Source organism: Panthera pardus, unplaced genomic scaffold, assembly GCF_024362965.1.
Source record: "Panthera pardus isolate Hobbes unplaced genomic scaffold, ASM2436296v1 HiC_scaffold_22, whole genome shotgun sequence".
NCBI lineage: Eukaryota > Metazoa > Chordata > Mammalia > Carnivora > Felidae > Panthera > Panthera pardus.
In genome coordinates, this window is record NW_026526788.1 from 85669133 (window position 1) to 85691859 (window position 22727).

Here is a 22727-nt window from a genome sequence, read left to right on the forward strand (position 1 = left end):
CGTTCCCTCCAGGGCTGCAAATCTAACTGAAACTCCAACCGAATGCAATTTTTCCTAGAAAATGGTGTTTGGATGGCCCCCAGGACCACCCCGCCCAGAGCTCCTCGTTCACAGGGATGTGGCCGGGCCCCTGCGGCAATGCTGCAAACCTGGGGGCACAGCATGTTTTCTCTCTCTGGGGGGCAGCCCCAGCCTCGATGACAGATGTGAGGCTTTGTCTCTCATCCTGGGCTGTTGGCTTGACCCCGACCCCGGTCCTCCAGACCTGCACGGCCGCCTCCCACATCCGGCGGCTGCTTCGTCCTGCAGCACTGGGCCGTCTGGACGTCTGCAGAGGTTCTGTGGCTGGTTCCACCTGGGCCCTCGGTTCATGGCACTGTCCCCTCCCCACCCAGCCCTAGGCTCAGTGACAGGTGATTCCCCACCCCCACCTCGTGTTGGGGTGACTTTGCAGACTCAGGAAAGGAGGTGGCAAAACCTTCAGAGAGGGGCTGCTGTCCAGGAGCAGGGGTGCGGGGCCCCCTCGTGCCGGGCTCTGGGCTGGGGTCCTGGCCCCGCCCCTGAGGGTGGCGCTGAGGGAGCTAGAAGCGGGTCCCCTGCCTGTGGCGGGGAGGCCTGGTGCTCCCTGATCCCCTCTTTCTTCTTTGTGGTCCCTGAGGCTGGAGAAGGAGGGGCCAGCAGACCCCCCACTTCCTGCCTCCCCACTGACCCGCCCTCCCCCGGAGGGGGGCGGGGTTCAGCCTGGAGCGGGGGAGGGGGCCTGCAGGTCTCATCAGCATCCCGTTTTCCCTGTGATGATGTTGGGAAAGACACTTCCTACCCCGCCTGGTGCCATCACTTCACCTATGAGGGGATCGCAGGAGTCCTCCTAAAAAAGTTTGTTTGAAAGGAAATGAGATACACATGTGGCCCCAGATGTAGAACTCTAGAATGATCTAGACTAGGTATGTTTAATTTTTAACATTACGCTTGGTGGTTTTAGGTCACATGCAGTTTGATATGCAAGCATTTATTTTGCTGAACTTGCATGTGTGGCTGCGTCCTTAATAAACAGCCTGACCTTGATGTTAGGCTGAGACCGAATCCTGGCCAGGACCCCCAGGCCACCACACTGGCTTCACGGGCCGGCCGCTGGGCCTGGAGCTTGATTTCCAAGGAAGTCAAGGAAGTCAACAACATGCCCCCCCAGGGCGTCCCTGCAGCGTGTCCCTCCCCACCTTCCCCACTGCTCCGGGGACTCCTGGAGGGCAGAGGACTCTTCCCAGGGGAGGGGTCTCCAGTGCAGAGCTGGGCTCCGAGCGCACAGGCACTGAGCTGGTGTTTGAGCTCCGAATCCCACCATCGCTCGTTCACAAGGGGGTCACAGAGCCCCCAGGGACGGCCCCACGTCTGTTCTGCCCAGTGGACCCCTCTGGGGCGAGGAGAAGCCTCGGCTGGAAGGACAGCCCACGAGGACATGGATGTGAGCAGCCCTGAGGGACAGAGGGGTGGCCGCAAGTGGGGCTAGCACTCCGCTGGGAAAACTGTCCAGGAAGCTGGAGGCCCTCCACTCCCGGCCGCCTCGGAGGGTGGCGATGCCCCTTCCCGGTCCTCCACACCCTCCCGCCATCCCAATGCCCCCCTGCTGAGGCCAGATGGAGGGTGTGAAATGCCACAAGTGACACCACGCAGGGGTGCCCCCCCATCGTCCCTGGAGACCAGCTCAGCACGGGAGTCGGCACCCCGGGCCCAGCCAGCCCTGCTTCCGTGCTTTGGCCCCGTGAGACCGTCAGCAACTCCTTTCCCGGCCCGCTGGCAGGGAGCCTTGCGCATGGACGGTGCTGGCCGGGGCACGCCTGCAGGCCAGCCACAGGGCTGGCGCTCGCCCCGTGACACTGTCTGTACACTTCTGGCCTCCAGAACTCTGGGCGATTCCATTTCTGTTGCTTTAAGCCTCCAAGTTTGCGTAATTAATTATTAGAGGAGCCACAGGACAGCAATGCACAAACCCATCTGCTTTTTCTGCTTCTTTGTATGTTTTTGGATGCAAGTCCCTTCTCAAATGTTTCTTTTGCACGTATTTTCTAGCAGTCTGTGACTTATCTTTTTCTTCTCCCAAGGCGTTTTTCACAGAGCACTGGTTTTTTTTTTTTATCTTTTTTTTTTTTTAATTTTTTTTTTCAACGTTTTTTATTTATTTTTGGGACAGAGAGAGACAGAGCATGAATGGGAGAGGGTCAGAGAGAGAGGGAGACACAGAATCGGAAACAGGCTCCAGGCTCCGAGCCATCAGCCCAGAGCCTGACGCTGGGCTTGAACTCACGGACCGCGAGATCGTGACCTGGCTGAAGTCGGACGCTTAACCGACTGCGCCACCCAGGCGCCCCCAGAGCACTGGTTTTTTAATTGTTATGAAATCCAACGTACACATTTTTCCTTCCCAGATTGTGCCTTTGGTGCTGCATCTAAAACCTCACCCGTGGGGGTACCTGGCTGGCCCAGTCAGTGGCGCATGTGACTCTTGGTGGGGTTGTGAGTTCAAGCCCCACATTGAGTATAAAAATAAAAAACTCCCCGCCAACCCAAGGTCACCCACATTTTCTATGTCATTTTCTACAAGTTTTACAGTTTTGCATTTTACATTTAGTTCTGTGACCCACTTTCGGTTCACTTTCGGGGAGGCGTAAGGTCTGGGTCTAGATTCGCTATTTTGCACGTGGACGCCCGGCGGTTCCAACACCATCTCTGCTCCGCCGTGTTACCTTCGCTCCTTTGTCAGATGTCAGTCGACTGCACTTATGTGGGTCTCCCTCTGATCCACCGACCCATCCGTCTACCGTTCCGCCAACCCCTCGCCATCTTGATTACCGTAACTTTACCGTGAGTCTTCAGGTCGGGTAGCATCAGTCCTGCAACCTTGTTCTCCTTCAGTGTTGTGTGGGCAATTCTGGGCCTTTGTCTCCTCTCCATGTAAACGTTAGCAGCAGGTTGTCGATATCCACAAAATCACTTGCTGGGATTTTGGTTGGGATTCTGCTGAATGTCTTCACCAACTTGGGAAGAACCGCCATCTTGACGACATTGAGCCTTCCCATCCATGAACATGGGATTCCTCTCCATCCCTTTAGTTCTTGTTTGAGTTGACTCATCAGTTTTGTTATTTTCCTCATATAGATCTTGTACATATTTTGTTAGATTCGTACCTAAGTGCTTCTTTTTTTTTTCTTTTCTTTCTTTCTTTCTTTCCTTCTTTCTTTCTTTCTTCCTTCCTTTTTTTGTGCTAATGTAAATAGTGTACGTCTTTAATCTCAAATACTACTTGCTCACTGAATGGACAACAATGGACTTTTGTACTTAACCTTGTATCCTGCAATGTTCCCAAAATGTCTTATTAGTTCCATGAGTTTTGTGTCAATTATTTTGGATTCTCTACATAGACAATCTTGCCATCTGTGAACAAAGACAATTGTGTTTCTTCCTTCCCAAACTGTATGCCTTTGTCTCCTTTTCTTGGCTTACTGCAACCTCAAAGACTCCCAGTATCATGTCAAAAGGGGGTGGTGAGGGGGGACGTCCTTGCTTCTTCCTGACCGGGGGAAAGCATCAAGTTTCTCACAATTGTCACGCAGATGTCCTTTATCAAGCTGGGAAGTTCCACTTATTACACATTTACTGTTATACTAAAAGTCCTTGTCTTTTAAACTGATTTAAAAGTTATTTTCCAGAGTTAGTGGTGGAACAATCTTCAGCAAGCATCGCTCCCCAGCTCGTGCCCTGAAGATGCCCCCTTTCCTATCAATCTGCTCCAGACTTGCCTCACTCCAGGCAGACCCCACAGCTCTGGCCTTAAAGGACCCTCCTAGGCCACTCCATCCACCCAGGTCCCTCGCCAATGCCGTGATCACTGCCCCCAAACCTCGGTGCTCCTCCACCTCCCATCCCCCCTCACCCCCGCACCCGTGCACCCCCAGTGCCCTGACTCCAGTCCCCTCTGCCACTTGAGCCTTTCCTTTCATCTGGAAAAGTCACCAGGCCACTGAGGAAACAATTTGGATTTACTCAAACCATCTTTTATTTAAAGGAAAAACTGCCTTTTAAAAGTAGATTTTTTAAATAAGTTCTGTACTATCTGCTAGGCATTGTAATACTTCACTAGGCTTATGCTATTTTGGGGGCCCCTTCAACTACAACTAAGGACCTGTGTCCGGCCAGGACTCAGGGCCAGCTCTGCCCTAAGGGAGCCCCACGCCCACCAGGGGTCTCAGGAGGCAATGGAAGGTGGGCCTCCTGGCAGCCCCTGTAGCTCTTTGGGGTCCCCAGAACACCCCCATCCCAGATTCCCCTGACCTGCTTCCTTCCGGTGTGGCTGGCATTCATGCAGATGGCAGGTTGGCACCAGCCTATGTCTCTGGCAGGGGATCTGGTGTCCTCAGACACTTGGCCTCTGTCTTCATTGTTTTATGGCCTCCCCTCATATTTTCTCCACCCCAGATTTAGAGGAGTCCTTCTCCCTTTTACTGGGGACTATTATTTAGAAACCAAAATTCAGGCACAGAGATGCCATTCAGGAGTCTTTGCTTCCGGGTCATTCTGTGGACAGAGCCAGGGAATGTGTGTGTGTGTGTGTGTGTGTGTGTGTGTAAGACCACAGGCTTAATGATATAATTTGACTTACAGGATTCCATTTAACTTCTTTGGTTTATATTTGTATCTCTCATATCGAAAACCTTCATTGTTATCATCACCCCCAAATGGCTCATTTGCTTTGTCCCGTGGGGAGGGGCTGAGTTCCCGCTGTTCTCCCTGCAGGGGGGTCAGGAGCAGGGCTGGTGTCCCAGCCACATGGGAAGGGGCCAGCCAGCACTACTGGCTTCTGGGGGGTTGGGGCAGACCATCCCCAGTGGCCCTCGAGGAAGACATTCCCTGCCCGTGGTTTGTCCTGGTGGCCTGGGCCAGACCGGGTGTCCGGGCAGACAATGCCGCCTGTCTCGGAACTGGGCCCGATTCAGTTCCCACCTTCTCAGCCTCAGCCCCAGGCTTCAGACCGGGCAAGACAGCTCGTGCCTTCTCCTCTTGGAGTCTAGGCTTGATTTTTAAAATTCAAGTAAGAATAAAGGGTGTCTTTCCTCTTGAAAGGCCTTTCCTTTGAGAATGTGGATCACATTTATCAAAACATCAAATGACAAACACTTTACCAGACATTGGCCACGGGGCCAGCCAGAGGTCTCTGAGCAGAGGCTGTATTTCAAGAGCCACACCCTTGAAACCAGTGGCCAGAGGACGAGCTATGTCTCCCAAAAGGCCAGCCACAAGCCCTGTCCACAGAGACCCATGACGAAGGAGGAGCTGATGGTGGGGGCACAGAGCAGCTCTCAGAGATGCACAGGTGACCTGTCCTCACCTCCACCAGGGCCAGGGTCCAAGGATTCTAGAACAACTCTGGTTTGCACTCATCTGCTGGTCGTCTCTCCTCCAGCTCCGAGGCAGAGACAAAGGGCTCTGCGTTGGATGGTGCCCCACCCAGGTGCTCACCGCCCCAAGGGTCTCGGGGGTCCCCATAAACACACACGTCTGCCCGGTGCTGGGAGCTCGGGGCATGAACTGCGAAGGGCTTCCCATTTCCAGAGTGACAACCACCTCCCTGGAGCCCCCCTGGCGGGTTCCCGCAGCGCCCTCCTGCTTGTCCCAGCTTTGCCAGCAGAGGGCAGCAGCTGCGAGGGAACACCGGCCCGGCCCGGCTCGCCGGTGACAGCTACCGCCAGGACAGCTGGCCCCCGTGACACCCTAGCCCATCCTCCTTGGTCTTCCATTCAGACTCCCACCCTGACGGGGAGGGCTGGCCCAGAACGTGATTTCCCAGCTCTCCAAAGCTCAGTGATAAGAACAGGTCACATACATGTAGACACATGTGACAACACAGAGCTTTCGTCCCTCTAGTGTCCTCCTAACCCCTGGTGGCAGGCAGAGCTGGGACGGTGGCTCCTATCTCAGGGATGAAGAGACAAACTCAGGCTGGGAACCGGGTGCGGTCCTGAGGCTGGGGGAGCAGAGGGGGGATTTGGAACCTTGTGACGGGGGTCTGAGTGCACCTGCTCGCACAGAGCCCTCTGGCCACCAAGCCCCCAAAACAGGGACTGCCTGGGGCACGCGTTCACCCCAACTGTGTGACCCCAGGAGCTGCCATAACACGTCTGCCCCCCCCCCCCCACGTGCACGACCACACACTGGGACGTGTTTTTACAGCTCGGACCTGAACCCCCTCCCGTGAACTAGCAGGGGTCAGTCTTGGGTCGGGGGGACGGGCACCTTCTTGCATTTTGCGTTTGCGTTGACTCTGGAACACTCCATGTGTTTGACTTTTTCGACGTGAGACCCACAACACGCCCCTGCTATGATCCTCTCCGTTTGGCACGGTCCCGTGGCTTGTCTGCCACCGACCCTCCGTAGGCCCAGGGTGCTCACAACAAAGGGCTCGTCAGAACAGACCTGAGCTGACGACAGAAGGACAAAAGACAAAGGCGCACGTTCTGAGCGAGGCTGGGGTGGGGGGCCCTTCCTTCCTGTCGCCGCAGCATCTAAAAGTCATCGGATCAATCAAGCTGACACCTCCTCCCACGGGAGGTAAGAGACTCACACTGTCAAGGAGGCTTTGCAGCACAAAGATCTTTTTTCAATGTACAGAATCCCTAAGTTACTAAGATAAATGGGGGAAGATTTGACATTTATTGCGCATAATTTAAATTCAAATCGGCTCCCAGTAAAGGAAAATTACAAGATATTCTGAACAATGTGCCTTCATTTCTGATCCTTTCGCTGACGTGAGAGTTTGGAGCTGCCTTAATTTTTATAATTTAGAGAAAAAAAAACATATTGTGGAATATCATGAGATGAACGTTTTTATTTTTGAAATACAGTTATACCCATCTGTGAATTATTTCTTAAAAAAAAAAAAACAACTTAAATCGGGCAAGTATTTTCCCACTTTTAAATACCTGATTTAGGGGGCGACTGGGTGGCTCAGTGGGTTAAGTGTCCGACTTTGGCTCAGGTCATGATCTCGCGGTCCATGAGTTCAAGCCCCACGTTTGGCTCTGTACTGACAGCTGGGAGCCTGGACCCTGCTCTGGATTCTGTGTCTCCCTCTCTCTCTGCCCCTCCCCTGCTTGCTCTCTCTCTCAAAAAATAAATAAGCACTTTAAAAAATATTTTGAACACCTGATTTAGAGGCACCTGGGTGGCTCAGTCAGTTGGGCACCTGACTCTTGATCTCAGCTCGGGTCTTGATCTCAGGGTCATGAGTTTGAGACCCACGTTGGGTCTCCACGTGGAGGCTACTTTAAAGGAAAAAAAAAAAGAAAAGAGAGAAAGAAACTTCAAATGATCCAAAAAACCAAGAAATACATAGGTGTGGGTGAATGTTGATTTAGAAAGGAAAGATCTTCCCCAAGGGCGTGTGTGGGTTTCCTCCAGGCACCGGCACAGAGATGTGGGGTCTGGTCACCTGGAGGCCCGCGCTGTCACTCTGTTGCCGCAAGAACGCAAAGGGCACAGAAGTCCGAGTGGTGGGAAGTCCCTCTGCCGCCTCTGAGCCTGGATGGAGGCATGGAGGGGCCACACGGGACCTGTGGGTAGCACCGGGTGGGGGGGGGGACCACGCTCCCCGCTCACCTCCTCCCTCTCCCGCATCAGAAATGAGGTGAGGTGGCCGCGGGAGCAGAAGTGAGTCCCCGGAGCCCAGGAGGACGTGCTGGGTGGCAGAGCCCAGGCTGATCCTGCCCAGGAGCCTGTCTGACCCTGTCCCCTGCCTCTGCTCGGTGGAATGTCGCAGGATGCACCGTGGCCGTGAGAGTCAGTGACCCATCGCACGGCCTCACAGGGAGGTTGGTGGGTCGGGTACCTAGGACTAGAGATGAGCTGCTCAGATCCCCCCCAGGATTGCTTCCTAGGGCCCGGCAGACACACCCACCCTATTCCCATCGTCTCTTCCCAAGGGCCACCTCTCAAGAATCTCCTGCACTTCAGCCCCAACTCAGGACCTTGGCCTTGGCTTCGCAGAGACCCTGACCTGCCCCCGCCTCCCCTGTCTGTAGCACTGTTGCTCACTATATTCAGGTCCAAAGGTGTCAGCCTGACAGCAAAAGGGGCGAGTGTAAGCAGCCCGGGCTGGCTCGGTGCAGCTGGGAAGGAGAAATGAGCCGGCTGCTCGCAGAGATCTGTGTCACGGAGCGCGATATGGCAGAAAGAGGGACAGGGACATCCTAGGGAACCACCAGAAACATCTGTGCTCCGCTGTCAACCCTCACGGGGACACCAATCGGCCACCAGTAGAGCTTAGGGCCTGGGTGGGGCTGCCGGGACTGGAGGGCCCTTCACAGTGACCACCGGCCCCAGTTTGGTCACAGGGACTGTGTGCCTGATGCTCTGTGTCACGGGCAGCCTGCGACCGGTCGGAAGCCGAGGACTTGGTGTGAGCCCTTGGGAGGGGCCCCCGGCCTCCCACAGCACCTCTGTGACGGGGCCAGTTTCCACCAGCAGTCCAAATCCCAAGGTGCTCGGGTCCGAGGTCTCTGAGGAGGACAGACCTCTGGGCGAGGCTCCGACACAGCTCAGAACAGGGCCCGGTGACACAGTGCGGTGGTCAAGCAGCCCTAATGTCAGCCAGGGGCCCCATTCCCTCGGGGTCTTGTTACATTTGGCCCGGTCCCCAGTTCCAAGACTGGCAGCCGAGCGGCCCTGTGACTGCAGAGTCAGGCCCTCCCGGGTGAGCTTGAGGGTGGGCCTTGAGGAGCCCGGGGCGCAGGGTCCCCTGGCACACCGTCCTCCCGCCACCCGCTGTCCCCATCCGGAAGGCCAGGCCAGTGTCGTGCGGGAGGCTCCAGCCTCACCCAGGCCCTGAGAGTCCCCTTCCGCCTCCCCACACTTGTCACTGCCCCCAGAGACACAAACAGCATCCTTGGAGGGTACGTGGCACCAGCTGTTAGGGGAAGGTGCCACCGACTGACGACAACGCACGGCTCTCTCCAACGACTTTCTCAATCTAGGTTCATAACATAGCGATTCTCAAGGTGGACAACCTCTCCACTGGACATGGCTGAAGCTCGGGCAGGGTGAAGTCCCTTGTGCTCTGCAGACTTTCTAAATCATGTTGGGGGACCCGAGAGCCACCCACAGAGAGTTCTAGAAGGTTCCCGGCCACTGGTGCGAGGCCCGTGGCTGCTGTGACACGCTGGGGCTGGCTGGGGCGGGGGGGGGGGGGGGGGAGGGGGGGCTCGCGGCCACAGCCCCGCACCCACCCGCCTGCTCCGATTGGAGCCTGAGCGCCGCACCCGTGCCATCGCCATCAGGGAGACCACAGACCCGGGGCGCAGGGGGCCGGGAGGAGGGCGGGCGAGGGAAGGAGACAGCAAGCCTGAGCACCGGTCACTGCCCGCAGGCGCTTGCGATCGGGACACACTGGCAGCGCCGGAGACGGGAGATGGGCTCCAGCAGGTGCTGCCCGTGGGAGCGCGGTCGGTCCCCCCACCTCCCCGAGCGGTGGCTTCGAAAACACCTTCCGCACAGACAAGCCTGTCGTGTTGGCACGTGCTCACCTTTGTGTCACGATGACGTGACACAAATACAAGTGGCAGCATCACGGGTGAGAATCGCTCACCCCTGCCACTCGCACGCGTCCGCGTGACCCAGCGTTTGAGCAAAATACCTGGGCTCGCGGGCTCGAGGAACCGCAGGAGGGGCAGTGGGTGGTAGTTTTCTTTCGCTGCCACAACAAATTGCCACGAACCAGCTGGTGTCTCCCACCTCTGGAGGCTGAGAGTCCCTCCCCCACACAAACCCCCTTCTCCCCACCCCCCACCCTGCAAAGCTGGAGGCTCTCCGGGGAATACAACTACTTCCAAGGCCTTTCGAGCAGCTGAATTCAGTTCCCGGTGGTTGGTTGTAGGACGAAGGTCCCATTTTCTTGCGGGCTCCGAGCCGGGACTGGTCTTTGCTCCCACAGGCTGCTTGCATTCCTTCTAGCACTATCCACGCGGCCCCTGCCGGCAAGGCAGGTCAAGTCCTCACACACTCGGAAGCCTCTCTATTCCCTGCTCTATCGCTCTGCCTCCAGCTGGAGCCAAGCCCTCTGCTTTGCCTACAGTGTTCATGTGATTGATCAGACCCGCACGGGTAATCTCGGGTGACCTTCCTGTGGCAAAGTCTGTAACATTAATTACATCCGCAAAGTCCCTTTTGCCCCATCACGTAACGTAGTCCTTTGTTTTTTCCTTCCTTTCCTTCCGTCATCACCTGGAGAAAAATCCAGGGAAGAGTCAAGAAAAACGGTGGGATGTAGTTCAATGCCTTGCCGAGCTGCTGTAGTGATGGGGGCGTCAGGTCATAGGGTCAGGGATGTGTCTAGCGGCTTTATTCATAATTTCCCAGACTTGGAAGCAAGTAAGCTATCTTTGGGTAGGTGAGTGGGCAAATACATTGCGGTCCCTCCGGACAATGGGCCACTATTAACGATATAAAGAAGTTATTTATGAAGCCACGGAAACACATGGGGAACCTTAAATGCATGCTACCTAGGTGAAAAAAGCCAATCGTAAAACATTCTGGAAAAGGTAAACTATGGAGACAGTAAAAGGAGCAGTGGTTGCAGGGATGGGGGCGGGGGAAAACCGGCAGAGCACAGAGGATTTTTAGGGCAGTGAACCTACTCTGCACGATAGTGTCACGGTGGATATAGGTCGTTATACATCTGCCCAAGCCCAGGGACATACAACATGCAGAGTGAACCCTTAAGGACTTTGGGTGATAATGACATGCCAGTGCAGGGTCATCGTTGGGAAAATGCGCACTATTCCGATGCATGATGGTGACAGTGGGGGTGCCGTGCAGGTGCTGGGGCAGGGGGCACATGGGAAGTCTCTGGACCTTCCTTTCAATCTTATTTGTAAACCCAAACAAACTGCCCTCAAAAATTAAATATCTTATTTTTATTTATTTGCTTTTTATTTATTTTTTGAGAGAGAGAGAGAGAGAGAGAAAGTATGCAAGTGCTGGAGAGGAGCAGAGAGAGAATCTTTTTTTTTTTTTTAATTTTTTTTTTTCAACGTTTTTTATTTATTTTTGGGACAGAGAGAGACAGAGCATGAACAGGGGAGGGGCAGAGAGAGAGGGAGACACAGAATCGGAAACAGGCTCCAGGCTCCAAGCCATCAGCCCAGAGCCTGACGCGGGGCTCGAACTCACGGACCGCGAGATCGTGACCTGGCTGAAGTCGGACGCTTAACCGACTGCGCCACCCAGGCGCCCCAGAGAGAGAATCTTAAGCAGGCTCCATGCTCAGTTCAGCCCAACGAGGGGCTGGATCCCACGAGACCCTGAGATCATGACCTGAGTCGAAATCAAGAGTCACTCGACTGACCGAGCCATCCGGGCGCCCCAAGTCTTTTAAAAAAAGAATCAGACATGCGATTCCAGCCCCTGTGCTCGGACAACGACACAGCTGCGTATGGCGCCTGGCATCGAATGGTAAGGATGAGCAGCCCCTGGGACACACACACACACGGGGGCTTCCCATGGCCACTCCCTCCAGCCCGGCTGGCCGCCCTGAGCAGCCCAGGGAGACCAGAACACCCTGCACTTGAACAAGTCTCTAAATCTGATGCAATTTAGACCGGAAGACTGTGCTCTCTGCCAACAGGGCACGGCTGTGATAACTCTGAGCTAGCCACTAAAGCTGAACTTGAAAACGATCCACAGTCAATGTTGTAAATGGTATTTAGTCGCGGAAATCTAAATAAATCAAAGAAATTTTAAAAAATAAATGTACTCGGGGAAGAACAGTTAACAGGTAACTTCCTCTGTGATTTCTTGCAAACTTTTGAGACATATAGTCTTCTTTAGGCTTGGTGGAAAATTAGATATATATTAAACTAAAGATCACTTTATTGGCGCATAACTCACGCAAAACAAACGACCCACTTGCAGTGCACAATTCGATGAGTAGTTTGAGTTGTAGACACCCGTGTAACCATTTCTCCAACAAGACATGGGACATTTCCATCACCCCAGAGACTTCTCTTGCTTTCTCCCGGCCAGTCCCCTCCCTACCCCACAGCCACTTTGCCCCTATCACTGCAGAGTCACTTAGCCTGGTTTAGAGCTTCTGGGTTCTCCGGAGAAACAGAGCCAATTGGGTATATGTGTATAGATTAGGGGACTTATTTTAAGGAAATGGCTCACATGATTGAGGGTGCAGGCAAGAGTGATATCTGTATGGCAGGCTGGGGATTCAGGCAACGCTTTGGTGTGGCAGCCTTGAGGCAGAATTTCTTCTCCGGGAAACCAGTTGTTTGTGTTCATAATGCCTTCAACTGATTGGATGAGGCCCACCCACGTTCTCACAGGTAATCTTTAATCAAGGTCCATTGATTGCAGATATTGATTGCATCTACAAAATACCTTCATGGCAACACCTATAGTCGTGTGTGATGAAATAACTGGGTATTATACCCTAGTCAAGTTGACATTAGACAATCGATCATCATATGCTCTTTGGAGACTGGCTCCTTTCATTCAGCATGGCGTTTCTGACAGTCATTCCTGTTTGCAACAGTGCCTCATTCCTTTTTATTACTAAATTGGATCTCTTGCGTGCTTACAGCGGGCTAGATTCTGATACCCAGCATTTCACCCTAAAAATGACAAAGCAAGAAAAGTGGCAAACGCCAATTAGAATCCAGAGTAACTCACTGAGATACCTAAACTTCTTTAGATCCTAAAGTGGAATAGTGAAAAATCTCTTGCTGATCCGCTGGTGAACAGTGAGACACACAGAAGGCAGCGCCCTATTTTCAGGAATACGGTACCGTTGTGTGGCTTCTGTTGTTTTTAAACCTTAATTCAATGTAGCCAACTAACCAGAGAATACAGCCGAAACTACAGCTAATTATCGTGCTCTCGCTTCAAAAGAGACACCTGTAAAACGCACCGAAGCAACTGCACGTGAGAGAGCCTGACAGGTGACTGTTTTCTCAACCGCTCAGAGGCAGACTGGCTACATCTACACAGAAAGGGGGGATCGCAGCCCCGTTGCTCTGCCCGTCTTCAGAACGATCATCTTCTGTGATATGGTCACTGCCAAATTCACAATATCACTGAAAGAAGCTATGATTTCGGATCCATAAAACTCACAAATGAATAATCACTCCGTCTGCCACAGAAAAGACGCCCACGATGAAGGAACGGTGGGCCACGTTGTACTGAAACACCAAGTTTCCCTAAGATTGTATCCCGGAGGCTCAAAGAACCCTGGGACGAACAACGCGGTAAGCAATGTGAACTCTGTGCAGGGCTGCCGTTAAAGGTGGACACGGAGTTCCCGGGGCTCGAGCCGTGCCTGAGGACTGCGATCAGCAGTCCCGCCGGTAGGCGGGCGGGGAATAAGTGCGCAGGTGCGGTGCGCCCAGGTGCAGCTCCCAGGTGCTCCGCCCACCGGCCGCGGAGCGCGCCCTCCATTGGCTGCTCCGCCCGAGGACCGAACTCCCATTGGCCGAGGTGGACCCGACTCGCGCCGGGGGCGACGGCAGCTTGGAGCCCTTCGCGTGACCCGGCGAGAGAGGAGTGAGGCTAGCGGCGGCCTAGCGGCTGGTCTTCAGGGACGCGCCGGCCCCGGCACCCGCCCGACCGCCCTGGAGCGCCCCGCTCCGATTCAGGGCGGGGCCCAGCCCAGGGGGCGTGGTGGGACCCGAGGCGGCTCGCGCAAGCGCAGTAGGCGCGCCCCACAGCCCCCGGCAGCCCTCGCGGCCGCACGCCCCGCCCCGCCCCTCCCCAGCGGGGGAGCCTCCCGGCGGCCCCGCCCCCACCCGGGCCCGCGGAGGAGGCGGTGGAGGATGACGTCATCCAGCGGGGCGACGGGCATTGGGCGCCATTTTGAAAAGGGAAAAAAAAAAAAAATCCCTCCCCGGCGGCCGCGGCGGCGGCGGCGGCGGCGGCGGCGGCCGGGCTGAGGTGCTCGGGAGGCAGCGGCGCGGCGGCCGCCTCCTTCGTGCGCCGCCGCCTCGGCGCCCGCCCGCCCGCCCGCCGGCAGGCCGGCCATGGCAGGTGAGGGGCGCGCGCGGGGCGGGGCGGGGCGGGCGCGGGGCTCCGGGCGGGGGTCCTGGGCGGGGGCGCGGGGCGGGAGCGGGCCCCTGACGCGCCCGGTGTGTCCGCAGGAGCCGGAGGCGGCGGCTGCCCCGCGGGCGGCAATGACTTGCAGTGGTGCTTCTCGCAGGTCAAGGGGGCCATCGACGAGGACGTGGCGGAAGGTAAGGCCGCGCACCTGGCGCGGGGGCGGGCGCGGCTCCTTGGGGGCAGCCGCGTCCCCCGTCCCGGGGACCCCGTTCTGGCGGCCGCGCCGGGCCGGGGGCGCCGAGGGCACCGCTCGGAGCGCGGAGGTCCGGCCCCCGGACAGGGAGGCGGCCCCGAGGGGTTATGTAAGGAAGCCAAGGTCACAGAGCCTCGCGAGGACTCGGGTCTCCGGGGTGGCGTGTGGGTGCCTCCCGGCGCCGGGGGCTGCGGAGGTGCCTGCGGGAGCCGGGCACGCGGGGCGCGGCGTCGGGGGCCCGCGGGGTCGCGGCAGCGGCTGGGACGCGGCGCTGGGAGGGTCGGGAGGCCGCCGCTCGGGAGCCACCTGCCCGGGCACCACCCGGGCGAGCCGTGGTGCCTCGTTTTCTTCGTCTTGAAAACCGGTCGGCTGGGCTGCCTGATCCTTACGGTCGTTCTGTAAGGTTCTAGCGTCGTGGGCTCGTCGCCGGTTCCTTTGCTCCAGCGGTGTCCTAAAGTCCCCTGCGTTCTGCGTGGTGGTTTCCTGCATCGAAGCCTGAGATGAGCCGGGGGGCACAGCGCGCGGGTGGCGGGCGGTGGGCCGCGAGCGCTGCACGGCTCCGGCCCCCGCCCCCCACCAAGCCGCCCGGCCTCTTCCAGTAGGGACAGCCGTTCTTTCCCGGACGTGATGTGTGGGGACTCGGAAACTGGACATCCCAGGTTTACAGGCTTCGTTTTAGGGGACGTCGTGAACCTTTCGTCTGGTGGCAAGGCCTTGTCTTTGCCTGAAATGCACCCCCCTTGCCCCAAGCCCCCGGTCGCGCGTGTGCTCACCTGTCCCGATCATGGGCCCCTCCCACGACCCTCTGCTCCTTCTCCCCTCCCTGGTGGTGTGACACCGGGAGATTTGCGGCCCCGAGGCTAACAGAGTCCAGACTGTTAGGTAAAAGTGCCCTCGAAGAAATTGGTGAAGATGCGTACGATTTGAGGATGGAAAGTTGGTGCTTTTCTGGAACTTAACTCACCGATTGTGCCTTTTATATTCATTTAAGATATATTTTTATTTTACTTGGGCCAAGTGGGTGACAGTTAAACTTAAAATTTTTAGCAGGAGCAAAGCAAAACGTGTTTGTTTTGGGGGGGAGCCTAATGCCTGTTTTAATTTCTGATTTTCCTTTTCTGAAAAAGTTGTGACAAACGAAATGAGTTTGTCAAATTCCGACTGAAACGGTGTCTTTTAAGTGTGACGTTACACGTTGAGAATGGTGCCCTTAAAAAAACTTCGCAGAGATAATTTTGCTGGTTGAACGGAATCGGGACTTTTTTGCAGTTTTAAATCCCTACTTTAAAATTTTGAACGTACCTGGAAGTTTTGCGTGGCAAGTTATCTTTTTTTGGTGAGATTTCTTTGCGGTAATCACTCGGGAATTTTTTGGTCCGCGTAGGTGTTGGGAGCTTTTTCCTGTGACCCACACGAGCTTTGGCCGGGTAGTCGGTCCGCGCGAACACTCTGAGAAGTCTCCTTTCTGTCGCAGAGTGGGGACGGTGTCTGTCGAACTGTATTCCTTGCGCACAGTCCCTGGTGTAGGAAACGGCATCGCTTCCAACTAGTGGTTGTGCAGCGAGAAGAACCGAGCTTGTCGTGTCCAGACTCAACCAGCACGAAGAAGGTGCCGAGAGGAGGTCACTGAGGACCGGTAATTTGCAGGAGGCCGTCGTGCGCCTTGGGAGGAGGCTTGGGTTCGAGAACTCCAGGGCGGTAACCTTTATGCGTTGAGATTTGTGGCTCGTGCCGTTTGCCCTGGTCCGGGCTCTACCTGGCAGCGCCTCCGTGAGCCTGCACTTGTGCGTCTTTGATTGAGGTGGATGGAGGCCGGGGCCTCGCCTCACTTGCGTGAGAAGGTTCGGGGCTAAACACTTGAGTGAGTACGGGGGAGAGAGGCTTTCGCCTTCCATTTCGCTTTTTTTTTTTTTTTTTTTTTTACATTTTATTTATTTTTGAGACAGAGAGAGACAGAGCATGAACAGGGCAGGGGCAGAGAGACAGGGAGACACAGAATCGGAAGCAGGCTCCAGGCCCCGAGCCATCAGCCCAGAGCCCGACGCGGGGCTCAAACTCACGGACCGTGAGATCATGACCTGAGCCGAAGTCGGACGCTTTAACCGACTGAGCCACCCAGGCTTTTTTTAAAGATTATCTTTAGGTAGTCTTCACACCCGCTGAGGGGCTTGAACTCCAAACCGCGAGATCAGGAGTAGCCTGCTGCGCCGAGTAAGCCAGCCGGGCGCCCGTCTTGGTTTTTCAAACTAGTCGTGCGCGGGACTCGAGTCACCGCCCCTGAAGAAAGTATCGTACTGTGTAAAATGCAGTGGTTTTTTCTTTTCAAAGCATGGGGTCCTGCTCCCGGGAGCAGGAGTAGAGCTGGGCTCGAAAGGAAATTGGCAGTTCTCCTGCTGGTGACAGGATGCGGGAGTGACAGTCACTGCTCCTTCCCCTGCAGCAAGCTGACGTCTTGCTGGGAAGCCGTCACCCCCTGCGGTGGAATTGGCGAACTTTAGGCCCAGATGAGCGGGGGGTCAAAGAAGTAAAACCCAGGGGGAGTTGCCAGAGGAAGGGAGAAGAGACGGGATCGTGAGCTTGCGCCTGCAGAGCTTGATGCTCTAGGCAGTGACTGCTGTGCGGAAGCTGTTGGATATTTGTCACGTTTCCGCGTGTGGTGTTTGGTCACCACCGCCCAGTGCCCGGGCCCTACAGCCCCTCTTGCACGACCTCACTGGACGGATGCCTTTGGCAGATGTCACGCGACATCACAGTCGTTGGCCGGCCCGTCCCCTCAAGCTCGAAGGCCGGCCGGCCCCACACACGCCCCTCGTGGAGGACCCGGTCTGCGGTGACGACAGCTATCAGACATCGAACCCCGCTCACGTTCCTGAGACTGCGCCGAGCTCCCTGGGTCCGCGAGTCCAGTCTCCACACCGCCCTTGTTCTTCCCGGTTTCGGATGCAGAAGCCAAGGCACGGGGAGGAGGGGGGCACCGACCTTGGTCAGCAGCCACTGTGACCGCAGCCAGGGTTTGAAGCCAGGCCGACTGGGCTGCTTCGGTGACCATTAGTGGCGGTGCTGATGGCAGTCCTCGCGTGGGGTGTGGCTGCCAGCCTCGGGATTGCTCCTCCTAGAGCTCGGGGGAGAGCTCTCTGGCAGGAATTGTAGGGAATTGCTTCTGAAAGCAAATGAAAACGAGATGCCTTTAAAGGAAGCGCCTGTCAACATGTCGGAAGCTTAGTAACCTGGGTTAAAAAACGGCCATTGAAGAATAGATGTCACAGAGATGACACGCTGGTCAGTGACTGAAGCATCTGCGCACCCAGCCAACGATGTGGTCATTTTGCCTGCCAGGTCACCTCGACGGGATTGGAGCTGTCTTCTTGCAGGGAAGGTTTGGGTCTTGCTGCCTTTGCCTGTTGCTTTTCTAGACAGACGGGGGGAGGGCTGGAGGGGGGCTTTGTGATGAACTGTTATCTGGTTTTATGTGTAGCTTTTTCATCATGGGCGATTTTACAGGTTTTCTTAACATTTATTTTTTGAGAGACAGCATGAGCAGGGGAGGGGCAGAGAGAGAGGGAGACACAGAATCCGAAGCAGGCTCCAGGCTCCAGGCTCCGAGCTGTCAGCACAGAGTCCGACGCGGGGCTCGAACTCACGGACCGCGAGATCATGACCTGAGCCGAAGTGGGGCGCTTAACTCACTGAGCCACCCAGTGCCCCTCACGTGTCTTGCCTTTTTTACTTGATGATTTTGTTTTAATCCATGATCTGGTCTGTGGTCTTGAATTGGACGTTAATCTTTTTCTGAAAAAATAATATGAAAAAATACTAAAAGGTTTATCTTTAACTCAAGTCTGGGGAGTTACATAAATCTTGTGGGTATTTGGGTGGTGTGGTAGGGCCTTTCTAAAGGTGTTTATGTAGATATATTGTGAGAGAGAAAGAAACCTTTAAGTTGGGGAAGGGAAACAAAAATTAAGGGCACTAGGACATCAGTATAAGATGTTAGTGTGTTTTGTTGAATATAAGATACATCTGATTTCAAAGATGTTAACATGTGGTAAACTGCTGCCTGGAGTCAGTGAAACCCAGTATTTGTGAATGCACAACGTTTCAGTCATATTCATTATTTTTAGAGTATTGTGGGTTTTGTTTTTCCTGTGTGTAGAAAATGAGCATGAAGTACATCTATGTCATTGAGAAAGGCCTTCAGGAAAGCATCTTCTGGGGGAAAGCCATCAAACAAGAGAACGATCTAGTAACATTCTTGCTGTTTAATTTAGTAGAGAGCTTCGTGGGGAGATTCTGCTATTAGGAAATCAGATATGTGTGGTTTTCTTAAAATTAAGGCATTTAATATGTTTATGAGTACAGCTACATTGTAATGCTTCTTAAATCAGGCTGCATGTTCAGGAAGCTGCACTGATCTTAGTTATAATCAGATGTAAGTATTTAAGATTTACAGTGATATGAAATCATACGCCTCGATTTCTTTATTCCTTGATTTTAAAAGTCTTGTTTTGATGAGTTCTGGGTTTAGTTCACGTCTGCCATTTATCAGGGGTGAAGGCACTTTCTGAACCTCAGCTCCCTTATCTAGAAATTACAGGAGAAGGTTTTTGTCAAAGTCAAACGGTGTGCAGTGCTTTTGTTACCTGTAAAGTGTTGCTTGAATGTTAAGTACGACTGTTAATGAACTCTCATTTATTTTAAGGTCTTTGGGTTGGTTGTAGCTAAATTTAGACATAAAATAATAGCAGTTTCTTGTTTTTTCCTGACCTCTCCCCCATCTGTTCATTCACCCTGGATCCCTTCGGTTGGGTCTAACCTGGGTTTTTCCATTATTATTCAGTCCTCCTTTCTTGATCGTATATATTTTTTTTAAGTTGATTTATTTATTCTGAGAGAGAGAGCACAGGCAGGGGAGGGGCAGAGAGAGGGGGATATAGGATCTGAAGCAGGCTCTGTGCTGACAGCAGAGAGCCTGGCGGGCTCGAAGTCACGAACCGCAAGATCATGATCTGAGACGAAGTCAGATGCTTAACCGACTGAGCCACCCAGGCATATTTCTTGTTTATATTCTGTGTCCCTTGCTGAGGTTTCTTGCCCAACTTAGGATATGCTTTCTGTTTCCTGTCTACCTTCACACCCTACCAATCCTTATCACATTCCACTTTCTTTATGAATCACAGCTCAACCACTTTTTTTTTTTGTAGAATTTATTTTTTATTTAGTGAGAGAGAACGAGCATGAGCAGGGGAGGGGCAGAGAGAGAGGGAGAGAGAGAATCCCGAGCTGGCTCTGCACTGTCAGTGCAGACCCCAACAAGGGGCTCGAACTCACAAACTGCGAGAACATGACCTGAGCTGAAATCAAGAGTCAGACGCTTAAGTGACTGAGCCGTCCAGGTGCCCACCTGCTCAGCCACCCTAACACCTGGTATTCTGTCTTAGGAAGTGACCTTTCTTTTTACTTAGCATATAGTGGTGTTTGGCATTTAGCAGTGTCCTCTTGTTCTCCAGTTTTATCATGTGTTAGGCTTGTCTCTCCAACTTGTGACTCGGTATGGAAAGGCATTGGTACAAATCCCTTTTCAGCCCTCCTACTAGCTTTGTGTTAACTTGACTGGTTACTTACCTTCTTTGTGGCTTTTCATCTGTAAAACAGAGGTAGTATACCCTGTGGCCATTACAATTTGTTAGGAAGATTCCACATAAATGCGGGGAAATCTCTGGCAAACAAGCACGCAGTAACTAATAACTGTGGAAACGTTCTCGTACGAGACACTCCTGCGAAGGAGAGTAAGTTGCTCCATATTGCCCCAGGGAGCCCCTGTAAGAAGGGGAAGGGTGTTGGAGGGCTGGCTTTGGGCTGTCTTCATCTGACACTTGACCAGTGCCCTGGAGGGCTGCTTCTGCTGCTGGATATTGGAGTAGAGAAACCCACTTCCTGCCTCGAGAAGCCCTGTGTTGAGACAGACTAGCCCTCACACCATCCTGAGAGCAGAGCCGGGACGGGGATGGGGACGTGCCGGAAGTGCCCAGTGGTCCTTGGGTGGGGAGTGACGGGGAAGAAGTCGGGGGGTGGGGGGGGGGGGGAGGGGCGGGAAGGCGGTGGAGAGGAGATTGGAGAGAGCCTGGTGCATTCTGGGAAACCTGAGCGCTTGTCCAGGGGCAGAATGGGAGGGCCAAAGAGTGCTGGATAGCAGCCTCGAGCACCATGCTGAGAACTTGGAATTGTATTTTGAAGTGATCATGATCACAAGCCTTTAAGACTGTAAGCTGAACAGTGACATCAGCTTTACCTTTTTCAGGAGGGTCACTCTGGCCTTGGGAGAATGGTTGGTGATGGGGTAAGAACGGAGGCCAGTAGGAAGCTGCTGCGATAGTGAAGGCTGGAAACGCGGGCTTACTCTAAATCAGAGGTCTGCAAATTTGTTTTCTGTAAAGGGCCAAAAAGTAAATATTTCGGACTTTGCAGGCCCGTCTGCTCCTGCTGCAACCACCGAGCCCAGTCTGTCTGCCTGTGTAGCTGGAAAGTAACTGCAGACCCCACACAACAAAGGGGTGAGGCCGTGGGCCAACATCTCTGTTAAAGCAGCGGAGGCTGGACTCCATGTGAACCTCAGGTTGTAGTTTGTCAGCCTCTGTGCTAACATCAGTGGTCCTCAGTCTTTGGTCCCAGGGAGACCAGAGAGCTTTTCTTTGTGTGGGTTTATGTGTCAGTACTTACCAAATTTGAATTAAAACAGAAGAACTTAAAATACTTATTTCACTTTAAAATAATAATGATCTATTGCATGTGAGCATAACATTTTTAATGAAAAACAACTTTCTTAAAAGAAACAAGATTTAGTGAGAAGAGTGGCATTGTTTTACACTTTGTAAACCCTCTAAGTATAGGGGTTAAAACAGGACTGCTGGATTTTCAGATTCTCTGCTTCTGTGTTCAATCTGTTGAAATTGTCTTATGGAAATACATGAAGAAAATTTGGCCTCACACTTGTAATTAGAAAAGGAAAGAATGACTTAATAGCCTTTCCGTGTAATTCTGGATATTCTCTAATACTATGGCAAAACTGGACACGTGATGATTTCTTGAAGTTCAGTTGTGCTTTGGAACCTGAAACCGTATCATTGAACTTGTATTTCCTATTACATTAAAATCCCTTACTTCTGCCTTGTACTTTGAATGGCTCTCTCACTCCGTGTGTGATTTGGTAACATCATGTCTTGGTCGTTTGGACCAGTTATACCAAATACTGGTACACTGGCTTATTCAGACCTTCAAAATGTCAATACATTTCATTATAAAAGATCAAGGAAAATCACATTTGTTAATGTCACAACTGATCTCCTTAGAAAAGTCTTGAAGTGGGAAGCTGTCAAAGTAAGAGTAATAAGTATGTTTTCCAAAATTCAAATTCCCTCTTGAAAATGTGAATATTCACATTGGCAGCAAATGCTGTCGGTTCTCTGTGAAATGAGAGGCTCCCTTTGTTCATTTTCAGGAGACTTTTCTGAAAAACCATAGTTGGTGAGTTGTTCTTTCAGATAAACATGGCGTTCCGTCAAATAAGTGCCTAGTTCGGCCTGCAACACAGTCAACCGTGCATGTGCTTCTCGAGACGGCCACTGTGCTTGGAGATGCAGCAGATGTGGTTTTTGCGCAGTGCCCACTTCACCACAGAGAATAGCGAAAGGACTCCTACCAGAGGGTTGGGGTTGGGTAAAATTAGTTTGATCAAGATTGTTCCCAAGTGGGACTAGCTTGCTGGCTCTCACGTGCGTGTGTGAGCCGAGCGGCTCGCTCCGCACAGCGTGGCACCGCAGCCGTGATGCGCATGGAGGCCCCGACAGTTTTAGTCACCGTGGCTTTGGTTCATCCACGCGGATGTCGGCACGCTGTTACGAAAACAGTTCTGTGCTCGGGGACCCCTGGGATCCACAGACACGCCTAGAGAACTGCTGCTTTAAAGTGAGGTGTTAGCAGCACGAACGGCGGGGCAGGTGTCGAGAACTGCCCTTGCTCATCTTCCCTGGATTTTATTGTTTTTGTCTCAGAATGCAAAAGCGGAACATTCATTTTTTAAAGAAAATCAAATGATATGGATGTGTGAAGAGTAAAAGTGAAGTTTCCTCCTACTCTGTGCCGCTGTCCAGGAATCCTCCCCAGAGGTAACTACCCTTAACAGTGTGTGTGTTTTTAGACCATTTCCGATGCCTTTATCTATTATTTTCTACTTTAAAACTTAGTTTACGTATAGGCAGTTTTTCGTTTTGTTTTGTACAAAATGCGGATCCTGTCATAAATATTGTTTTGCGGTTTTTTGGCTGTCACTAGTGTGCAATTTAAGGTCTTACGCTGACCCAGCTCGTGCTGAGCCGTGTATGTGCTTGAGCTCATTTGA

General features: G+C 53.5%; 1 protein-coding gene across 1 annotated transcript in view; it reads left to right on the forward strand.

The window, feature by feature from the left end:
• The first annotated feature begins 13935 nt into the window (after positions 1 to 13935).
• Positions 13936 to 22727, forward strand: part of PPP2R2D (protein phosphatase 2 regulatory subunit Bdelta) — a 50818-nt gene continuing 42026 nt past the window's right edge. Inside the window, exons 1-2 of the mRNA XM_053910056.1 lie at positions 13936 to 14070; positions 14181 to 14273. Coding sequence (XP_053766031.1) covers positions 14064 to 14070; positions 14181 to 14273 — 100 coding nt within the window. The 5' untranslated portion in view covers positions 13936 to 14063. The remainder of the gene's footprint in view (positions 14071 to 14180; positions 14274 to 22727) is intronic.